Below are 21,604 nucleotides of genomic sequence, written 5' to 3'. Positions count from 1 at the left end.
TTCAGATTGAACATACATGTTTTTTCAAGTTGCATCTCCTCTATAAAATACCCAAGATCCATGGCGTTTTGGTACCTCTTCTTTTTCTTCCCTTTTTCTTTGCTTCAGTTAGTTACAGTTTATTGTATAAGTTCTGCAGAAAACCTCCAGAATTGCTATATGTAGGTTTTGGCTTTATTGTATCCTGAAGGCGATTTTCTAGGAACCTTTTAGCAAACTCTAATGAGTGGGTGCAAATTTCGCCTTAAAAAAAACGATTCATCGTGCCTCAAAGCCGTTGTTTTTCCATTTTTTATTTTTTGGTTACAATTGTTATATCTAATATTTTACTCATTAGACGCATATTACAAATAGGAAATTCTATACGTACTTTATTATATATTTTTATAATATATGTTATGTATTTTTTTTCTTATAGAGTTAGGATCATTTATAATTTAAAAATGAAATTAATCATTAATGTGTAATATTATCACAAAATGCATAATTTCAATTCTAAATCATAAATTACACAACTCTATTAAAAAAATACACAGGTTTCATTTGAAAAGTGGATTGATTTTTTGACTTTTTAGCTATTTTAGTTTAGGACTAAAAAGTCTCATTTGAATTGGAGTATGAAATGATTATAGTTTGAATATGACATTTTGTATTATTGACCTTTTGACTTATTTTATTTTTCTGTGACTATTTTAACCTAATAACCCCATACCAAACAAGGGCATAATATATAAAAATAAAAAGCAATAGTGGATAAGGAGTGTGCATCCTACCTTTACCCCTGCCACTTTTCTTTCCCTTTCTCTTTTCTCCATTGCAGCACCATGTATATTGACAAGCTATACCCACTCACGTCTCACTCTTTCTGTAAATTTCTGTAACTTTCTGTCTTTTGATTGAAATATATGAATCTTGAAATGTAATATCGTTTCTTCATCAATGAAAGTTTTTTTTTGTACATAAAAAAAATGAAAAATAAAAATATGAATCATGAGAATTTATTTCAAATTTTATCCTGAAATAAGTTTTGTGATGTAAATTTAAAGAATGATTGTAGTTCATTGATATATTTTCCTAAATTTTTAGTATTGTTGCTTTTAACACGCGCCCATATATAGGAAAAATAAATAAATAAATAAATAAAAACCTCTTTCTCCTTGCATGTATAGATTGCAAACGAATTGAGCTATTCTTGAGCTCGATTCGGCTTGACTTGTTAAATGTCCAGCTTAGTTCGTTAAGTAAATAAACGAGTTCAAGTCTAATTTTTAGACTTATTTAATAAACAACCCGAACTCGAGTTATAATAAACTTAATTCGTCAAACTTGACTCATTTATCTTTATTTAAATTATAAAATAAATAAATAAATAAATATATATATAATAACATAAATATATTTTTTATATGTTAAAACAATATTTTTATTTAATTTTTTATTAAATAATGCAAATAATATTTAGAAAAAATTCATTGTTGAGCTTCGAGTGAAACTCGAGCGAAACTAATATTAACAAGCCGAGCTTGAATTTGATTAGTTATCGAACAGAGCTCGAGCTGGAAAATAAAACTTGATAAACAAACGAGCCGAGTTAGAACCCAACAAAACTCAACTCGATTTGATTCGTTGCAGCTCTATATGCATATGAGATCTCTATTTACTCCACATATCTCAGTCATTCAAATTCCGCAAGATTCATCCTTATTCCCCCCCCCCCCCCCCCCTCATTTTCATATATACCCACAGAACTTTACTCTTTTAATTTTAAAATTTAATTAGAGTAACTTATACTCACCTTCCTGATGTTTAAAGAAAATATTGGTAATTTCATATTTTTTGATAAAACTACACCAATCTTCTTCAAAATTTAATTCACATAATAGTAAAGCCTTTTTTCATTAATAATTCTAAAATCGTATAAATCAAAAGAATGGTATCATATATTTTTATTAAAATTTATATTTACCTTTGTTATTGCATATCTACCCACCTTTTATATTAATTTTGATCAACCACTTTCCGTTTAGTTGGTGAAAGATAGAGATGATCACTAACAGAATCGGAAAGAAAAATCTTTAGATGAAAATAGGATACACTTCACTAATATAATATGGACCACATCACTTAGATGAAAAATTCATACACGAACTTAATTACTTGAGTAAATTACACTAATTTCTTTTGGGGTTTGAAAATTGTACAGTACTTTCTATGGTTTAGATATAGTTTTACGCTATGTTTGGTTGGGGGATTTGAGGAGAGATTTGGAAAGAAAAAGAAAAAAGTTAGGTGAAATGTGAATAAAATATACTTACATTTCACCTAGTTTCACACACCTTTTCCCTTTTCATTTCCAAATCCCTCCACAAATCCTTCAACCATACACAACATTCAGATCTTAATTCACATAACATTTAGCCTCTTTTATATTAATAATTTGTTAGTCATATAGATAAATATATATATATATATATATATATTGTTACATCTTTTGACACCAAAAATATATTTTATTTTATTTATCTTTATATTTCATATCATTTACGTTTGTTTCGGACCGTCTAACCATTACAAGAAAAAACAGATTTCGCGACTAAAAATGGATTTTTTGTCGCTGAAAGTATCAGAATTGGCGACTAAAATTCAATTAGTCGCCAAAAGTAAAGTGAACACTTTTGGCGACTAAAACAGTTTAGTAGCCAAATGTAGGGGTTTTGGCGACTAAAAGTCAGTTTAATCGCCGAATATAGGGGTTTTAGCGACTAAAAACATTTAGTAGCCAAAAGTGAAGGGTTTTGGTGACTAAAAACATTTAGTAGCCAAAAGTATAGGTTATGGCAACTAAAAAATTGTTCGGTCGCCGATTATACGTGTTTTACCAACAAAAATCAATTTCGTAGCCAAAAGTGAAGCTTTTTGGCTACTAAAAAAAATTTAATAGCTAAAAGTCAAGAATTGCCGACTAAAATGCAGTTTAGTCGCCCAAAGTAGAGGTTTTGGCGACTAAAATTCGGTTTAGTCTCCAAAAGTGCTATCCTTAGGCGGGATTTAATTCTTTTAGCGACAAAAAGAAATTAGTAGCCAAAAAATATAGAATTGGCAACTAAAATTTAGATTTAGTCGCCAAAAGTGCTATCCTATTTTTTTTAGTAAATAATTTATTTTTTACATAAAATATATTAAATAAAAATAATTATTTATATATATAGTTTTGTATTAATACCGGTCAATATAGTATATAAATAATATATGTTGCATTAATATTCATGTGATGTTGTAGTGGTGTAGTGGGGAGAGAGTGTTGGTAAAGATTGAGAATGTTGGGTGGTTGGCGGTTCAAAACTTGGGAACAGCAGAAGCAATTTTTTTTTTTCCTGAAAAATGCTTTTGGCGACTAAAGTCTGTGGTCGCCGAAAGATTGGCTATTGGTGACGAAAAGTTTAGTCGGTAAATGTATAAATAAATAAAAAAATTCACTATTGGCGACTAAAAGTTTAGTCGGTAAATGTATAAATAAAAAAAAATTCACTATTGGCGACTAGAAGTTTAGTCGCTAAATATATAATTTCCAAAAATGGAATTGACTATTGGCGACAAATTCTTTGGTCGCTGAAGACCTGTATATTGCCAACCAACAGTTTTTTAGTCGCCAAAGGTATTCGCGACCGTGTATTCGCAACAAAGCCGGCGGCTAAAATATTTAGTCGGGGAAAGTGAAAATTCGACATTTGGCGACTAAAAAAGGATTTTTGGCGACTAAAAATTTAGTCGCCAAAAGTGTTTTTTTCTTGTAGTGAACATTACTTAAAAAATGTGAGTATAATTGTATTAAAATTATAAAATTTATTATATTTTCTTTAAATATAAAGGAAAATCAATATAATTTACCATAATTACTTCATAAATGATATCTAATGCTTTGAGGAAGAACCGTAACTCACTTCAATTTTTATAATCATAAAAAAATGAAATATATGACAGTGATGTTAATTTTATAAAATTTTCAAGAAACATATTGAGATGATAAAAAAAAAATAGAAAAAACAAGGGCCATTTATTCATAAATCCCTATTCACTTATTTATATTTCACTTAGTCTAAATTATTTTCTTATATTTCAATAAGTCTTATGGATGATATAGTTACCAAAATACTCTTAACAATAATAGAGGGAAGCGCACATTAATGTTCACATTAACAGTATAAATATTTCATGATGTGAACATTCACACTATCAAATTTATTTACTTATTTTTATTTTATAAAATTGCATATTCAAGTGAGATCTTATTTAATAAATCTCGTTAATTAGATTTCAAAAATATAAATTTCATAAAAAAAAAATTATGTACAACAAAAATTATGAATATATAAAGTTTAATATATAAAAAGTATAAAATAATCCAAAATAATGCACACCGAATTGCTAAGGGTTAAAAAAATATATTTGTAAAGATAAAATTGTCTATAAAATATCTTAAATATAAGAATTAGAATTTGATAGATCAAATATCCAAATAATAAAATTTATTAAAATATAATAATATATTATGGATTAATTGGGACACAAGTACTTAAAAAAATGATTTCTTTTTAAATTCTGCAAAAAATAATTGTAAATTAATAGAGCATATGTAACAACTCCATTGTTTTGTAATTATTATTTTTTATTTTAATACATACTATATTCCTCCCCAAAAAAAAAAAAAATGCAAAACCATTTTATTTTATTTTTTAAATGTGATTGGCAACTACACCGGACGTTCGTACGTATACTCAGGGGAGCATTCCCCTTGCCTCTTGCCCGCTAATTACAACAACAAATTCATTTCCTATAAATAAGGAGTTTTGAATGAAAATATAGGAGACAATTGCGTTTCACCATTTCCCAAACCCCACCCATTCATTCCTAGATCCACCAGCTGCCACCCACCACCACCACCTCTCTGCCGCCGCTGCCACTGCCACCACCATCTTCATTGGATGGCAATAGAAACACAACACCAACTCCCCAAACCGCTTGACAAAAAAGAGAAAAAAAATTCATCCAAATTTAATTGCCACCCAAAACCATGAAATTTTTTCTCTTTCGTTCAAAATTGGCTCAATTTTGATTACATAAACATAAAAATCAGAAAACTTGTATTTGGTTCTGCATTTCGTTTTTTGTTTTCCTAACAAAAATCGTTTGGCAAATTAGTCTTTTGAAAGGAATTGTTCCAAAACAACTCATTTTTGTTTTTGAAAACCATTTTCAAAAAAAAAAAATGTCCTGAAAATAACTCTACTTCCTTTCTTTTTTGGGAAACACCAAAATCAAAAACCATTTGAAATTAGGGGTCGGCTGTGGCGATGGCGGATATAGTGAAACAAATACTAGCGAAGCCGATTCAATTAGCCGACCAGGTGACCAAAGCCGCCGACGATGTGAATTCCAACCGATCCGAATGCCTCGAGGTCAAAGCCAAGACCGAGAAACTCGCCGGCCTCCTCCGTCAGGCGGCGCGTGCAAGTAACGACCTCTACGAACGCCCCACGCGACGCATCATCGACGACACCGAACAAGTCCTCGACAAAGCTCTCGGCCTAATTTTCAAATGCCGAGCCAACGGCTTACGCCGAGTCTTCACCATCATCCCCCAAGCCGCTTTCCGAAAAATCTCCCAACAACTCGAAAACTCAATTGGCGATATTTCTTGGCTCCTCCGAGTCTCCACCCCAGCCGATGATCGCGACGACGACTACCTCGGCGGCCTCCCGCCAATCGCGGCTAACGAGCCGATACTTTGCTTAATTTGGGAACAAATAGCCGTTCTCTGCACCGGCGCGATCGAAGAACGCGCCGATGCAGCGGCTTCTCTTGTCTCGCTTGCTCGAGACAATGACAGGTACGGAAAGTTGATAATTGAGGAAGGTGGGGTCGTACCGCTTTTGAAACTCGCGAAGGAGGGTCGATTGGAAGGTCAAGAGAGCGCTGCGAGAGCTATTGGGCTTCTGGGCCGAGACCCGGAAAGCGTCGAACACATCGTAAATGCTGGTGTCTGCCAAGTGTTTGCGAAAATCCTCAAAGAAAGTCACATGAAAGTTCAAGTTGTGGTGGCTTGGGCTGTCTCGGAATTGGCTGCGAATCATCCGAAATGTCAAGACCATTTTGCTCAAAACAACACCATTCGATTGCTCGTTGGACACCTCGCTTTCGAAACGATTCAAGAACATAGCAAGTACGCGATCGCTCACAAACATCAATCCATGTCGATACACACCGTTGTCATGGCTAATTCCAGCACCGACAATACGAATAAGCACGACGATGATAAAGTTCAAATTGCTAGACCAACGAGTCATGAAAGTTCTAGTTCTAGCCAAATGCATAATGTGGTTGAAAACACCATGAAAAGCCAATCCAAAGGAAACCAACAACAAAGCCAAACTAAGACAAACCAACAACAAAACCAAACCAAGCCAAACCACCACCAACACCATCATGACAACGTGAATAATCATAATCCACGACATCATGTTTCGCTAGCCGGGAATAGTATTAGGGGGAGGGAATATGAAGATCCGACTACCAAAGCCCAAATGAAGGCAATGGCAGCCCGAGCTTTATGGCTGCTATGCGCGGGGAATGTTACTATATGCAAAAGCATTACAGAATCGCGAGCACTTTTGTGCTTCGCGGTTTTGTTAGAGAAAGGCCCCGATGAAGTCCAATACAACTCTGCCATGGCTTTAATGGAAATCACCGCGGTAGCTGAGAAAAGCGCAGAATTGAGGCGCTCAGCTTTCAAGCCCACCTCACCAGCCTGCAAGGCAGTTGTGGACCAGTTTGTGAGAATTATAGAAGAAGCAAATTCAGACCTACTTGTGCCATGCATTAGAGCGGTTGGGAACTTGGCTAGGACTTTTCGGGCCACGGAGACAAGAATCATTGCCCCGTTAGTTCGCCTGCTCGAGGATAGAGAAGCGGACTTAACACTAGAGGCGGTGCTTGCGCTAACTAAATTTGCAGAAACTGATAATTATCTGCACGTTAATCACTCGAAAGCAATTATAGATGGAGGAGGTGCTAGGCATTTAATTCAACTTGTGTATTTTGGTGAACAAATTGTTCAGACACCGTCATTGATCCTACTAGGCTACATTGCGTTGCACGTGCCGGATAATGAGGCACTTGCTCAGGCGGATGTTCTTATAGTGATTGAGTGGGCATCGAAGCAGGAACACTTGAAGCAAGACCCTTTGATTGAAACACTGCTAATGGATGCTAAAAATAGATTGGAATTGTATCAATCCAGAGGTTCAAGAGGATTCTATTAGCTCAATCGATTTTTGTACCATATTGCCGAGTCTAATAAGTTTATAAAGAGAAATTTGTTTTCCTTCTGTTCTTTTTTTTTTAATTATGATCAAGTGTATATATAGTTAGATTTGAATGTAATCGGTTGGTTAGCCTTGAATCTTGTTGTAATTGTTTAGAATAATTCTCAATTTCAGGTAGTTCAATCTTCTTCTTCTTATAGTTCATGTTGTTCTCTCTTGGTTTTCATTTTCTTTCAATGATCTTGCCTGCCAGCATTTGTTGGTCTTAGTTTGTTTTGCCCCCAAAAGCTACATTAGGCTTGAATAAGTCTAGCAACACATAAATCAGTCACAGAATCAAACACATATGTTTATAGATGGATAAGAATTTTTAAACGTGAATCCCACTAATAAATTATATAAAATCTTATCTATTTGTATGTATTCTGTATCTGATTTTGTTATCAATTTCTATGTTCATAATAGAATTGTTATGTATTTTTGCTAGTTACAATTGGAGCATGTGAACAAATCTCTTAAAAAGATTTGTTGAGTTTTTGATATAATATGACTGATATAATAGCCTGTCTTCCTCTAATAATAGTCTGTGCAGCTAAAAGTTCTGAGGAAGAAAAACGAAAGTCTCTCTTTGGGATTCTATATTCATAGTAAAATTGTTATGCATTTTTGCTAGTGCAATTGAAGCTTGTTTCTTTTATTCGTAGTAGAAAATGAAGAACGAAATCTCTCTTTCAATTTCTATATTCATTGTAAAATTTTTATGCAATTTTGCTAGATACAATTGGAGCTTGTTTCTTTTAGTTTAAAATTTTTTACACTAATATCAATTGAACTGAATGAAGTATTATATTTAGATATATTTAATATTCTAATTCGTTGAATGTTGTATTATATTAAAAAAAAAAAAATGAACAATGTTACACCTTTTGCAATGAAGTTTAGGATGAGAGACATTTATAAAGCAATCCATACCATCTCTTTTCATTTATACCCGACGTGTGATTCTACACATTTTTATAAAAGCGGTTTTTTTTTTTTTTTTTTTTTTTGTGAATCTCTCATTTATACTAATTAAAAAAATTGGCAAAATTAAATCTCAATTTGAAGTTAAATTTTTTGTTATTCGAATCGAACCAATTTCACCCTTATCCCAAGGTGCAATAACGGGTATGGCTAGTTGGTTATTTGGGTCAGCCCATGGGACTACTAACTGGCCAAATATTACACAATTTTGTAAGTTAATTTTGTAATGGTTGACAAGAAAATACAGGAGACAAAAAACGCAAATTGCATATTGCTCAAAATTATATTTGAATTTTGAATTCGTAAATAAAAATAAAATGATAAAAAAACAAAGTAGAATTTATTTATTTCTTTTATAGAATATTCACTCACAAATTGCTCCAAATTTCAAGATCCAAATGTAGAACAGGTGCATTGGATGTGCCACGCACCCATAAGTAAAAAACACACACACACACACACACAAAAAAAAAAAAACAAAAACAAAAACAAAAACAAAAACAAAAAAAAAGGAAAAAGGAAGGAGATTGTTTTTGTCTCAATTATTTGTCTAAAAATAATCAAAACTCACAAACAAAAGTCGATATGTCTCAATTATTTGTCTATTTGATAAATTTCTCAATATCATTAAGAGTACCAAATGATTATTCCACAAACACAAAATACATCTAAAAAGTTTTTTAAAAATTTCATTATTAAAATGAGTAGTAAATATATTTAAAAAAATTTGCTTAAAACTTATGAGTAAATAAGTCGAATCAATAACACCAGCTGATAATTATTTCTATAACTTTTTACACTAGCCCCACTATAGCCCCATTGGATGCTGCCTCGTTTGTCAACTATATATTTTAATTAAAAAGTCAAAAAATTATTATAAATTATCGCATCACTCTCTTTATTTTTTTGCATATCTCTTCGTAAAAAATAAAAAAAAAATTATTAAAATAGCATATTTCTAAACAAAACTGCCTCTAATTGTAATCTAAGTTTTTTTACAGCTTACAAAACTACGAGTGGGTCCAAATCTTGGCCCAGTCACATTTCTTGGTCATAAAAAGCCTAAATTTCTTTCTCCGTTGGCCCAAAAATTGGCACCCAACCCAGCAAACAACCATGAAAATAATAAAAGATCAAAAGATTAGCCTAGTAGATTAGCGGATGAAATAGGAAGTGATGTCTGAATTTGAATTTTACTATTGTAAATGCAGTTTTCTTCCTTCTGTTCCTCTCTTATTGATTGCAAAAACAAAACTAGGAAATAGATAATGTCAAAGTTCAAAGTAGATAACTACACTTTAATATGTATAGTTTCAAATTGGTCTTTTTGTTCAAATTTTTGTTATTTTTTTACATGTGCACTTTAGAAGACTGACAAGTGTCTCAAAATTGTTAATTTTAACTTCTAACTTAAATGGAAAAATTAAATTGAAACTAAAGGGTTTGTTTGGGATGATCTAAATAAGTGCACTTTTTGACTTTTTATGAAATATGAGTTGGGTTTGGGTTGGGTTTGAAGTGATGTGTTAGAGAAGTGATGTGATTTAAATAAGATGATGTGACTTAAATAAGATAGTGACTTTTTGACTTTTTAACCTTTTTCGAACATGCCAAACCAACCCTTAATGTGTAGGGACCGAACTACTCAATTTGAAACAATAAGGAATCTCGTCTATCCCCCTTAAATTGGGATCATGTTCTGTCATGAGAGTAAGCACTCATCGTCTTTCGATAGTAATTAATGGTGGCTCTATGGGCTGATAACCAGTCCATTACCACATGAGGTAGCCCTAGTTTCATACGATCCTCGTCTTCCAGAACTAAGCTGGCTAGCCACCCAGCTAGGTGATTGGACCACTTTGACTTTCCAAGTGTTAATGATAGGGAATCTCGCCTATTCCCCTTAAATTGAAATCGTGTTCCGTCATGAGAGTAAGCAGTCATCATCTTTCGATAGTAATTAATAGTGGCTCTATGCACTGATAACCAGTCCATTCCTAGGATAACGTCAAAGTCTGACATTTCTATGACTCGTAAGTCGCAAGTTAAACGCAAACTGAAGACTCTTAGTTCAAATGATTTGCATACGAGATCTACTCGAGTTTGACCTCTTAGCGGTGAAGCTACACTCATAGGTGTTTCTAATCGTTCAAGCTCTAATCCCAAGATTCACACAATTATAGTAAAGAAGAAAGAGTATGACGTGGCTACGACAATAACATAATTAGCATAAGAATTCAAATGGAATTTGAACAGATGGTACAGTTGGATGACATGATGGTTTTGAACTTTTAATAAGGTTAAGATTATAGAGCTATTGACCAAACTAGATATTTGAATTGAAATTGTGTTTGGCCATATACATTTCAAACCAAATACCTAAGATTCTTCACCCTATAAGGATTAAAAGAGTGCAACTGGTTTTCAAGAGAACAACATACAAGATACAATAATCAAGGCTCAAAATTTACCAATTGATTATCTTAATGTAATACTTTTCTGAATTGGAAAGGTTCAATCAAGATACAGAATTGATGATTTTACATTCAACAAATTTGGTGTCAAGCTAGTTAGAATCAAAAAAGGATAGTTACTATGATTAGCATAAAACTCGCATAAACTATGAGTCACATAATTCTATTCCTTCTAACACATGACACTACTCCTCAATTGAGGGTAAACCTCTTCCCACCGTTCCTAGGTATTCTAACCTAGGGCTCTGATACCAAATTGTGACGTCCCAAATTTTCTTTTGGAACATCATAAAATTTAAATAACAAATAACTTGCAAAATAAAAATTTTAACAACTAATTAGGGAAATTTAGATTTTCGCATAGTTAAAGCTTAACAACTAAATTACGAATCCACATACAATATTACAACAACTTTATAACATTCGTGATTACTAATACCAAGAATAATAAATTTTATTTCGATAAAGTCTTGACTTTAAGTTAGCCAAGGTTCAATATTAGCAGCAACTCCAAATTCAACTTCAATTATTTCCTCGCCAAAACCTGGCATAAAACGCCAGGGCAACAAAAATATATCCCATGAGTTTTGCAACATAGTAAGAAAACATAACCAACCTACCATTCTTTTTAAGAAAAAAATAATGAGATTATAAACATGAGATAACAATATAATTGTAAACATAAATTACAACCATTAAAATCATTTCAATAATTTTTAATAAATTAGGTATCACTCGAAATCTCACCGAAGAAATTTAACTTACTAACCACTAAGCATGGCAATGGTTAATTTGAAACCCTCCCTTGGTCAAATATTCAAGTAATACCAACCGTAACTACCAAAGATGCCCACGTCCGGAGTTATATACCCAAGTAGTGGCATCCGTGGTCTGCCCAAGGAAACGGTCTACCAGGGGTATGTAACCTCCCTGTGTGCCAGTTGCACATCCACCCTTCTTCCAAAATCAAATACCGAAAAGAGTTCAAATAAATCTCGTGCCATCTTAGGGATTTGAGACACAATTTACGTGAGAATTCTCAAAACCAGGGCTCACCCTGAAGAACCGTTATTAACCGTCAACCCTTAATTTCATACACTCTTTAAAATCAGGACTCACCCTGAACAACCGGTATTAACCATCAACTGTTAATTTCGTACACTTCGTTGATCATTTTAATTAATTTTCATACTAATCACTAGTAATTACAAATTAGATCACAATCGATATTATACCATTTCAATATAATTTTTCACAGAAAATATCAACACATACATTCTACAACAATCCATCAATGTGTATAAATCATTATGAATAGTTTAATCAAGACATGGTGTGAAATAATAATTTTAAATACTAAAATAAATCACAACACACGTGCATGGACTACTAATTTACAAGATTCAATTAAATAGACTAGCACAATATTGATTTTTGGTTCTAATAAATGGTTGAAGTAGTAATCTTGATTCTTTATCATTCTGCCTAGAATTTTCAGAACATAATTTTCATAGTTAAAATTATAAATAAATTATTTATATAACTCTAAAATTAATGTAACTATATGGGGTATTCAACAAACATGTTATGCTCATTTTTCAGAAAGAATTTCCCAAAAATAAGTTATAAATAATTCGGTAAAATTTCAAGTCACAGATTTGTTACATTTTCTTAAAATAATTCCACACTTAAATTTATAAATCAATTCCATAATTTAAAATTTTATTATGAAATTAGACTTCCCAAATTTCATTTTTTATTTAAAAAATGCCAGATTTGGTTTAATATAGGATTTTTAATGATTTTTTTCAATATGCCGTAAAATCTATCTACATTTTCAGATCTAATTAAAATTTCGTATAAGTTCTTACAAAGCTAGAATAATTGTTACAAAAATTCCTGGATGAACTAAACATTATTCTTAACAACTTTGTAGAAAAAATCATCTCAAAATTTTGAGCATAAAATTGTCTAAAAATTTGTACAAGTTTCTGACTGATTTAAAAGTCATATAATCAAACCAAATAAAATCTTCAATCATCTTTTTAATAATACATACTACATATGCAAGTCTGTTGGCTTTTTGGCTTTTGAAAGTTATTATTGTAATTGCGAGCGTGCCAGCAAGGATCAATCAGTCCTTACAGAAAATTAATTGCTAACCAATTATCAGACGATTGTATTTTAGTTCTTTCAGCCTCAATGAAGAAGACTTTTACTGGTGGCTTGATTTAGGAGAATTAAGGAAAATAACAATTTAAATGAAGAACAGTTGAAGTATTTCATAAAAATGAAAAACTTACAATGATCCAAACTCAGCCTCGCAGAGGTTTACAACAACAATCTACTTGAAACTACTCCTATTAACGAAGTGCAGTGCAGGAATTTAAAGTACAGGAAATGTAAGACTAGAAATGTAAAACTGGAAATGTAAAATAAGTAGAATAAGATTGATTTTTTGGATCTGAGTCTGGGGGCTTTTTCTGGGGCCTTCTCTACTATTTATATTTCTCCAGGATGACCATCGAACTGCGTTTCCAACCGTCGAACTATTCCTCCATGATCGCTAATCATGTTGCCTTGTAATCAGCCCACTATGCCATCACTTGCAGTTAGACTTCCCTCCTAAATTTGAATTTAAATGTAAGTAACCGTTGAAGCCACATCACCTTGCCTATCTTTATTGATCCACTGCTACTTAGATTTTGTAATAACCAATACTAATCGCCACGTGTACGATCAAGATCGAAGACTTGACTAGTCTTCCTGTATCACCCTTATTCTGCCACGCATCGAATTACAATTGACTTGTACAAAATATATAGCCAACAAAGTCCAATTCCAAAATTAAACCATGATTTTAAGGCTACTAATAAAAATAACCTTTAAATATTTAACATACAAATCACATATTTACATACAACTATAAACAATATTTTTATCTAAATTTTCAGCTATTTATAACATATGAACACAAATATGAAAAACTAACAATTAAAAAGAATGAGAGTGTTAAGAGAGTTTTCTTACTTAGTAGTAGAGTTGAAATGGGCTAATGGAATGGTAGGAAAATATACAACCTTCTTAACTCCTCTTCTTGTTAACTTACTCCACTTCGCAGAGATTTTTTTTTTCCCCCTCAAGTCTCCTTTGCCTTCTCTAATCATAGAGTAGAATGCATATATATACAAACATGTTGTGGCTGAGGGCTGAGGCTTTTCCCTTCACTCTCTCTCTCTTTTCATCATTCTCTGGTCACTTCATATATTCTAACTCCAAGAAGCATGATAAGGTGAGGGTTCCTACACTTACATGCAAACAAATAAGTGGCATTATTCTGCCAGCAAGAAATTTGATTTGAATTTTTTTTTTTTTTTTTTTTTGTATTTGTATGGGTTTCTCAAAATTGATACACTAAGGTTTTTAACTAAGGTATTTAGTAAAAATAATTATCATGTTGAATTCTAATTAATATAATTTATAAACAACAAATATTAAACATCCACGAAATTATTATTCTTAATAATGTCTTTATTAGTGACTGAATTGGGTTAATTTAAAACTAACTTTTACGCTAATATATATATATATATATATATATAATTTAGATAAACTCTGAATAAAATTAATTAATTTATTTATTTATTTATTTTATTTTAAGAATAATTAAATCTGAATTTTCACAATCACTGAGATTGAAACCAACAAAATCAAACTCGTCTACAATTTAATGTACCTAGTTAGATGGTCTAGGACTCATTTGGAGTTGTGTTATGATATATGAAAAATATGTATGTTTACTTTAATTTTTTAAATATTTAAATAAAAAATATACGCATAAAAACTCAATCACTAGTATTGAAATCAACAAAAGCCAAACCCCATTTATAGTCTAATATATCTAATCGATTGATCTCTGTAGCTCATTTAAAGTTCAGTGTAATGGTATACAAAAAAATATAGGTGTAAATCAAGAAAATATATATATACATACACTTTGATTTTCACACATTCACACCATTAATAAAGATTTCTTGTGATTTCTCTTACAATGTCTATAAAGAGCAATAGAACTTGAGACCGAATTGTCTCATAACGTTCTGAATCTAACTTACGTGCCACTTTAATAGGCGAAACAACCCTTAGAACATAAAAGTCTAAGTAAGACAAAAAAAAAGTAAAAATAAAACTTTGAAAGAAGAATAAAGAATAACAACCAAACTATGAAAAAAGAAAAAGAAAAAAAAACAGCAACCGAACTTTGGAAACCCCTATGTGGCATCTCAATTACGTAAAGGATAAGATTTTTGTATTGCAATAACAAATCTCAACTGTAAAGAAAATGTTTGGAAAATTCTTTCCCTACTTATGTAATTAGAAATTGGTCTCCCTCTGCGGCATCTCAATTACGTGAAGGATAAGATTTTTGTATTGCAATAACAAATCCCAACTGTAAAGAAAATGTTTGGAAAATTCTTTCCCTACTTATGTAATTAGAAATTGGTCAACAAATGATAAAACACAAGCATTAATATGACTGAAATTAAAAATATAAAAATAATTACAAAATATTAAATTTACGTGATTCGGCAAAAATACTTACATTTACGGGTCTAATTCTGAATCAACTTCCATTAAAAATTATGGGATTACAAGATATCATCTCTAGTCACAATTAGAGACATATAATCGTCAAGAGAATATTTTTTTATCACTAATCAACAATTATATCATCACCACAAGAGATAAAGTTTAGGTCTCACTAAAGTGGATATCCCAAACTACCAATTCAAGAAAGCTTTGACAAGATCATCTCCAATCAAAATGTAGAGCTTGTTTTCATGATCAACATGCTAAAATTTCATTAAGATTAGACAAGAAATGATCATCTCAGTTTAAACTACGGAAGAAACCTAAAGTTTTTCTCCTCTTTTTCACTTCTCTTTCTCGGCTCCCCTGTTTCTTTTTGTTGTTGTGTACAAAACATTATAGACAAAAATCTCTTTTACTTCTTTTTCATTTTTGGACTTCCAGATACAAACCAAAGCTAAAGTTTTGCAAGCAAAATATATAATAAATAATATTGACTCTAAAGAGTCTTTGTGTGGCCCACCCAATTAAGGAGGGACCCATCCAACAAAAAATAATACTAATACATTGTGAAAGTTTTTTTTTTTTTTTTGTATTAAATATATTTTGAAATTTTATACTATAATTACTTAAATTAAAATTAGCAACAACTTTATGTTAGGGTGTGATTTTACATTGCCATAACAATCCCAAATTTTAAGAAAATAATTCTAATAAATTTTTGGCAATTAAGAATTTTAAAAAAAAAAAGAAGCTTAATCTATATAAATTAGGTTTTGATCTAATTATAAAATGAGTATTTGAAGTGTTATAAAATTCAAAAACACATGAGAAAAATATATTAGAAAATCATTCCATAAAATGACATGTGTGCATAAGTGTTATATATTATAGAAATATTTGGTGGAAGGAAATATCATTCCATAACTATTGATACTACAATGTCAAATCACAAAATTTAAGAAAATCGATTAATATATTATTTACAATGATTAAGAGAATTTAAAAATTAATTTAATTTATGTAAATTAGATTTTGAACCAATTAAAAAATGACGTGCATTTTGAATGTAATATAATTTACAAAATATGAGAAAAACATATTGGCATTTCTAGCTTCAAAGAGGTGATAGTGTTTTTATTTATATAATAGTATAGATATTATAAAATTTATATCTATATTATTATATTATGAAAATATTTTGATTGAAGCAAATATCATTCCATAACTGTTGATATTATTATGGAATTAAGTCATTGTCATTCCATAACTGTTGTTGATACCAATAATTTAATTTAGCTAAATTAGATTGTCAACCAATTGTACAATGACATGTGTATTTTTATATATATTAAATTCAAAAACTTTAGGAAAATAGGTTGGGAATTTAAGCCCTAAAGAGACGACAACGTTTTTGCTTATATTATATAATATTTCATTTTTAAATGTTCTGTTATGGTGAATTCATGATCAAAGTTGGAAACAACCCATTTTTTAGGACAAATTAATATATATATATATATATATTTTTTTTTTTTTGGAGATATGAATACTTATAGTTGTTGTGTAACGATATCAATTTCAACTTCTGGAGGAGCAAGCGCAAGAGATTCAATAAAGTGAAGATCAGGATTCTTGTAAGGTAAATAATCATTTCAGTCATACTCCAGAAATGCAAATACAGAGTGAAGAACTAAAAACAATAAGCACAGAAACTAATGTCTTGTTTGGCAAGTTAACATTTTAGTTAAAAAAGTCAAAAAATCTATAACCTATATTAAAAAGTCAAAGATTCTCTTTTTTCTCTACTTTTTGCACATATTTTCGTAAAAGTCATAAAATCACTCCAAATATACTAGTTTTTTAACTCATATTTTAGTCAAAAAGTCAAAAAGTTACTAAAATAACATGTTCCCAAACGAGGCCTTAGCCAAGAAAGGAAATAACTTGTAGTATATTATCCAGCGAGTTTTTACCAAGATATAGGAAAGGTTTCTTAAAGTTATAGTTGCTTTTTACAAAAACCTCGTAAATTTCATAATGTGAATATTTACAAAACTATAAAATGTGTAGTGTGATGTTGTGAATTTAAAGAAATGAAGGGAAGGTGGGGAATAATAGTTTGAGCATAAGAAAATGGTGTAAACAATCATATGACTGTAAATATTCAAACTAATATAAGAAAGCCAAAATGTGACCATTCATATAGGCCATGATCACACCATTACCCTATGATTTTAAAGTATAGGACATTGACACAAGAAACATTCACACAAAATATCAACACGAACATTTGCATATCATATTTGACCAAGCTTATGTCAACATTTTTTAAGCAATACAAGTGAATGATTAAATTTTCTTGATGTGAACATTTACATAAGTTATGTTGATGATAAAATGAAACAATTTGAATGTAACATGTAAAATCTTGCTTGCCATGATAATTAGCATGATGTGAATTTTCACATTAATGTGATTATTCAAACTAAGACATAATTAGAGTCACACAATGAGAAACACTAAGGTCACGTTATTCACAGTTCACATAAATGTAAGAAAAAATTACTTTACAGTGAAATAGAATATATATATATATATATACATAAACATAGAGGAGTGCAAATGAGACTTGCAATCCCATATGTTTTCATTTGAACCCCACCACAAAACAACTTGCACCTTCCATGTTTTAGCAATTTTTTTTCCTTATACCACTGACAAATAATTCCCCCTAAATGTAAATATGAAATAAATTGTCAATAATGAGAATAACATAGTGTAAACATTCACATGACATAAACAGTCACAAAATATTATCACAACCAGTCAAATATATGGTGTGAACATTCACATGACTCTATTTTATCAAACAAATCTATAGGGATAGCCAAAATGTGGACGTTCACATTATACAATTGAAGTGAATAGTAAAATTTTCATGGTGTGAATATTCACATATACCATGTTGAGAACAAAATGACATAATGTGAACATATACAAGGGAACATAATACGCAAAATCAAAAAGGCTTTGGAAATGGGAACAAAATCCACAATCAAAATCCATACGATGTGATTATTAAAAAACAAAACTACTTTCATAAAACAAACTTGATGTCTATTTCACATCGCTAGATAATTAAGCAACCCATAAAATAAAAAGGGCAAATTACAAAAACCTCCTTCGAGGTTTGGTGAAAATACAGATTCTCCCTTGAGATTTGAGAAATTACATCCCACCCCCTGAGGTTTATATTTTTATAACAAATTGCCCCCTGAGGTTTTTATTTTCATACAGATTCCCTCCTAATTTCCTCTAATTTGTTATGAAAATTTGACCCTCAGGAGACAATTTGTAATTTCTCAAACCTCAGGAGGGAATTTGTATTTTCACCAAACTTCGAGGGAGGTGTTTGTAATTTGCCCAAATAAAAACTAAATGTTTATGAACAATATGATAATTCACATCATGCAGAAATGAAAGTGGGGATTTCCAAAATAAAAACAAATGTATATGAACAATATAATAGTTCACATTATAATTTGTCATTCAAAAATGAAAGTAAGGATTTTCAAAATAAAAATTATATGTACATGGTGTGAACATTCACATGACTCCATTTTGTCAAACAAATCTATGGGGATAGTCAAAATGTCCTATTGAAACGGTTGTGAAACTCTTTGAAAGTCAAAATCATATTATTTTAAAAGTTTTTTTTTTTTTTTTAATGTGAAGGGCTTGTTGGGCCTATTATAAATCTTATTTCGATAATCTAAAGCGTTCATTTTGTAACACTCTTTCATATATATAATTTATAAATTTTCATCATCATCATCAAAGAATTAACTTTAATAATTTTATAGTGACGGGAAAATGACTTGAAGCCAAATGGGTGTGATTACTGTATTGTCACTAGTAGTGAAACCAAGAGGTCAGCTGGTTCAGCAGCATCGTGGGACTGGGTTTGCTTGTTTGTGTGGTTGTTTTGGTAATTATGTTATTTATGAGATTTATTAAAATATAAAATAAATAAAAAAATAACTTGAATTAGGTATAGATGAAGAATTTATAAAAAAAAATATCTCATATTATTATTATTTTTGAATATCCCACATTTATTGGAGATATGAGGAACAACGCAAAATAGGTGAAAGGTCTTTTATTCTTCGGAGAGGTTATATGTTGTCTCAGGAGTAAAGTGCTATGGTGCTCCAAATAGAGTTTGTTTGGTTAAAACAGTAAATTTCACCACTTTTGTGTTTCCTTTGAGAAAATAGATAAACAAGTGTCTAATTTTAAATGGTATGAAGTAATACTCCAACACCACACAATACCTTCTCTATTCTTAGGGTTCCAATATCAGAACAAAACCCTAGCTTTTGACTTTAGTCGACAAACCTGAACCATCCATTCCATAGGTTTATATTCTTACGCCAATGCTTTCACTTACTTACATTCTTTTTGTTTATTTTATTATTATTATTGGAAAAGAAATTCACAGAATATACTGTTCACTTTATTGGAGAAAGCATATCAGCAAAAAAAAATAGTTTTAGGTCAAGTTTGGATAGTCTTAAAAAAGTCAAAAAGTTAAAAAGTTATCACTATTCACTAAAAGTCAACAATTACGGCTGCACAACTCTTAATACTAATTTTTTCCTACACATTAATTTATACAATTTTTTAATACACATTTTTTCATAAAAAATCCAAAAGTTAACCCAAACATTCATATTTTTAACCTCAACTTTTTAGTCTAAAAAGACAAAAAAGTACACTTATTTAAGACACCCCAAACAAATATTCTCTATTACAGTTTAAAAGGTCTAGTTTTTATTTTTTATTTCTTTTTATTGAATTTTTTTTTAAAATTTGTGTCAAATAAATTTATTTTTCAGATTCTTCTAGCCTAGAAAGATTTTAAACTAATATTTTTTTTTGACCTTTTAGGTTTTTGGGTCAAGTACAATCTAAAAGGAAAAATTATTTCTTAAAATTTTATTGTAAAAAAAAATCCCCAAACTCTATCTAATAATTTGATATCATCTGAAATTTGTAGTTGCAACAATTCTTCACCATAACGGCAGTGATACATCTCCTAACAACAGAGTTTCAAACAAAGCTTTATAAAACTTGGTAATAAAAAATAAAAATTAAAAATTAAAACATCACATCACATCACTTGGATCCACCACCTCTCTACGGCTCTGTTAGAACTCCTATTTTAGAGTTCTAAAATATTTTTGTTTAACTAAGGTATCGTTTGGGAAGCAAGGTTTGAAATTTTTTTGATTATTTTAGTTACAAAAAATAAAATAAATTATTTTAATCACAACAAATAAAACATCACATTCAATCCATAATCATTATACTCTTCTCTTATAAAAAAAAAAAATTAAAAAATCAAAAAAGTCAAAAATTCATTCTCAAATCAAACTTTTTAACTCAAGCTAAAATATCTAAAAAAGTCAAAAAATTAAAAAGTTAACTCATTTCCTAAATCAAGTCTAATTATGGCATTTAAGCCTAATGATTATATAACACTTTTTGTAGTGTGAATTTGCGGGGAATTCTTACGGGGAGGGGTTTAATATATTTTGTGATGATTTATTTATTGTCATTATGGGAAGTAATTTTTGTATGTAAATAGAATGTATGTCATGTAATACCTTTTATTATTATGGTTGAATTTGATAATAGAATCTATTACATTTATATTGGATGTTTGGAGATAATAAAAAGCATATATATTTGTGATTAGTAAAAGATTGTACCATATTAACTAGTAATGATTGAACTTGATAATTGTTATTAGGCTCTGTTAATTTTATAACTATTGTTATTATGTGCTAGTGGTCTATTTAATAATATAATATTTCTTACCATCGTAATTACTCACTTATCAATTGACAAAAGGAAAGACCAAGCTGCTTATGATATGATTTATTAATGTGAAAATTTTTCATTTAAATTCGTTTAAATTAAAAATTGACTTTTTTAATGATTTTTTTCTCTTTTTTTGTAAGATCAAAAATTTTGGAATATAGTTTTTTATTTGAAAGATGATTGTGAGGAGAAAAGTGATTAATTGATATGTAAGATACGTCATTTTGACTCTTTTTTTTTGACTTTTTAACTATTTTAGTAAAAAATAAAAATAAAAATTCACAACAATGATACATTCCCTAATTT

General features: G+C 30.3%; 1 protein-coding gene and 1 long non-coding RNA gene across 3 annotated transcripts in view; one reads left to right on the top strand and one right to left on the bottom strand.

Moving 5' to 3' along the window:
- The first annotated feature begins 4,810 nt into the window (after positions 1-4,810).
- On the top strand, positions 4,811-7,519 carry LOC114279559 (uncharacterized). Its single transcript, XM_028221809.2, has one exon. It carries the CDS (start codon positions 5,352-5,354, stop codon positions 7,317-7,319), a length of 1,968 nt encoding a protein of 655 aa, XP_028077610.1. The 5' UTR covers positions 4,811-5,351; the 3' UTR covers positions 7,320-7,519.
- A 5,532-nt stretch (positions 7,520-13,051) lies between these two features.
- Positions 13,052-21,604, bottom strand: part of LOC145790433 (uncharacterized) — a 35,405-nt gene continuing 26,852 nt past the window's right edge. Inside the window, exons 3-4 of one of the 2 annotated variants that reach the window (XR_014329123.1) lie at positions 13,850-14,121; positions 13,052-13,601 (exon numbers count right to left, since the gene is read on the bottom strand). This is a non-coding gene — a long non-coding RNA (uncharacterized LOC145790433). Of the gene's footprint in view, positions 13,627-13,849; positions 14,122-21,604 lie in introns of both variants that reach the window. The other variant, XR_014329122.1, reaches the window with a different exon arrangement.

The sequence above is a fragment of the Camellia sinensis genome, chromosome 5 (assembly GCF_055761805.1).
Source record: "Camellia sinensis isolate YWXY chromosome 5, ASM5576180v1, whole genome shotgun sequence".
Taxonomy (NCBI): Eukaryota; Viridiplantae; Streptophyta; class Magnoliopsida; order Ericales; family Theaceae; genus Camellia; species Camellia sinensis.
The sequence above is the reverse complement of the archived record's forward strand: the minus strand, read 5'-3'. Positions and strand labels throughout refer to the sequence as shown.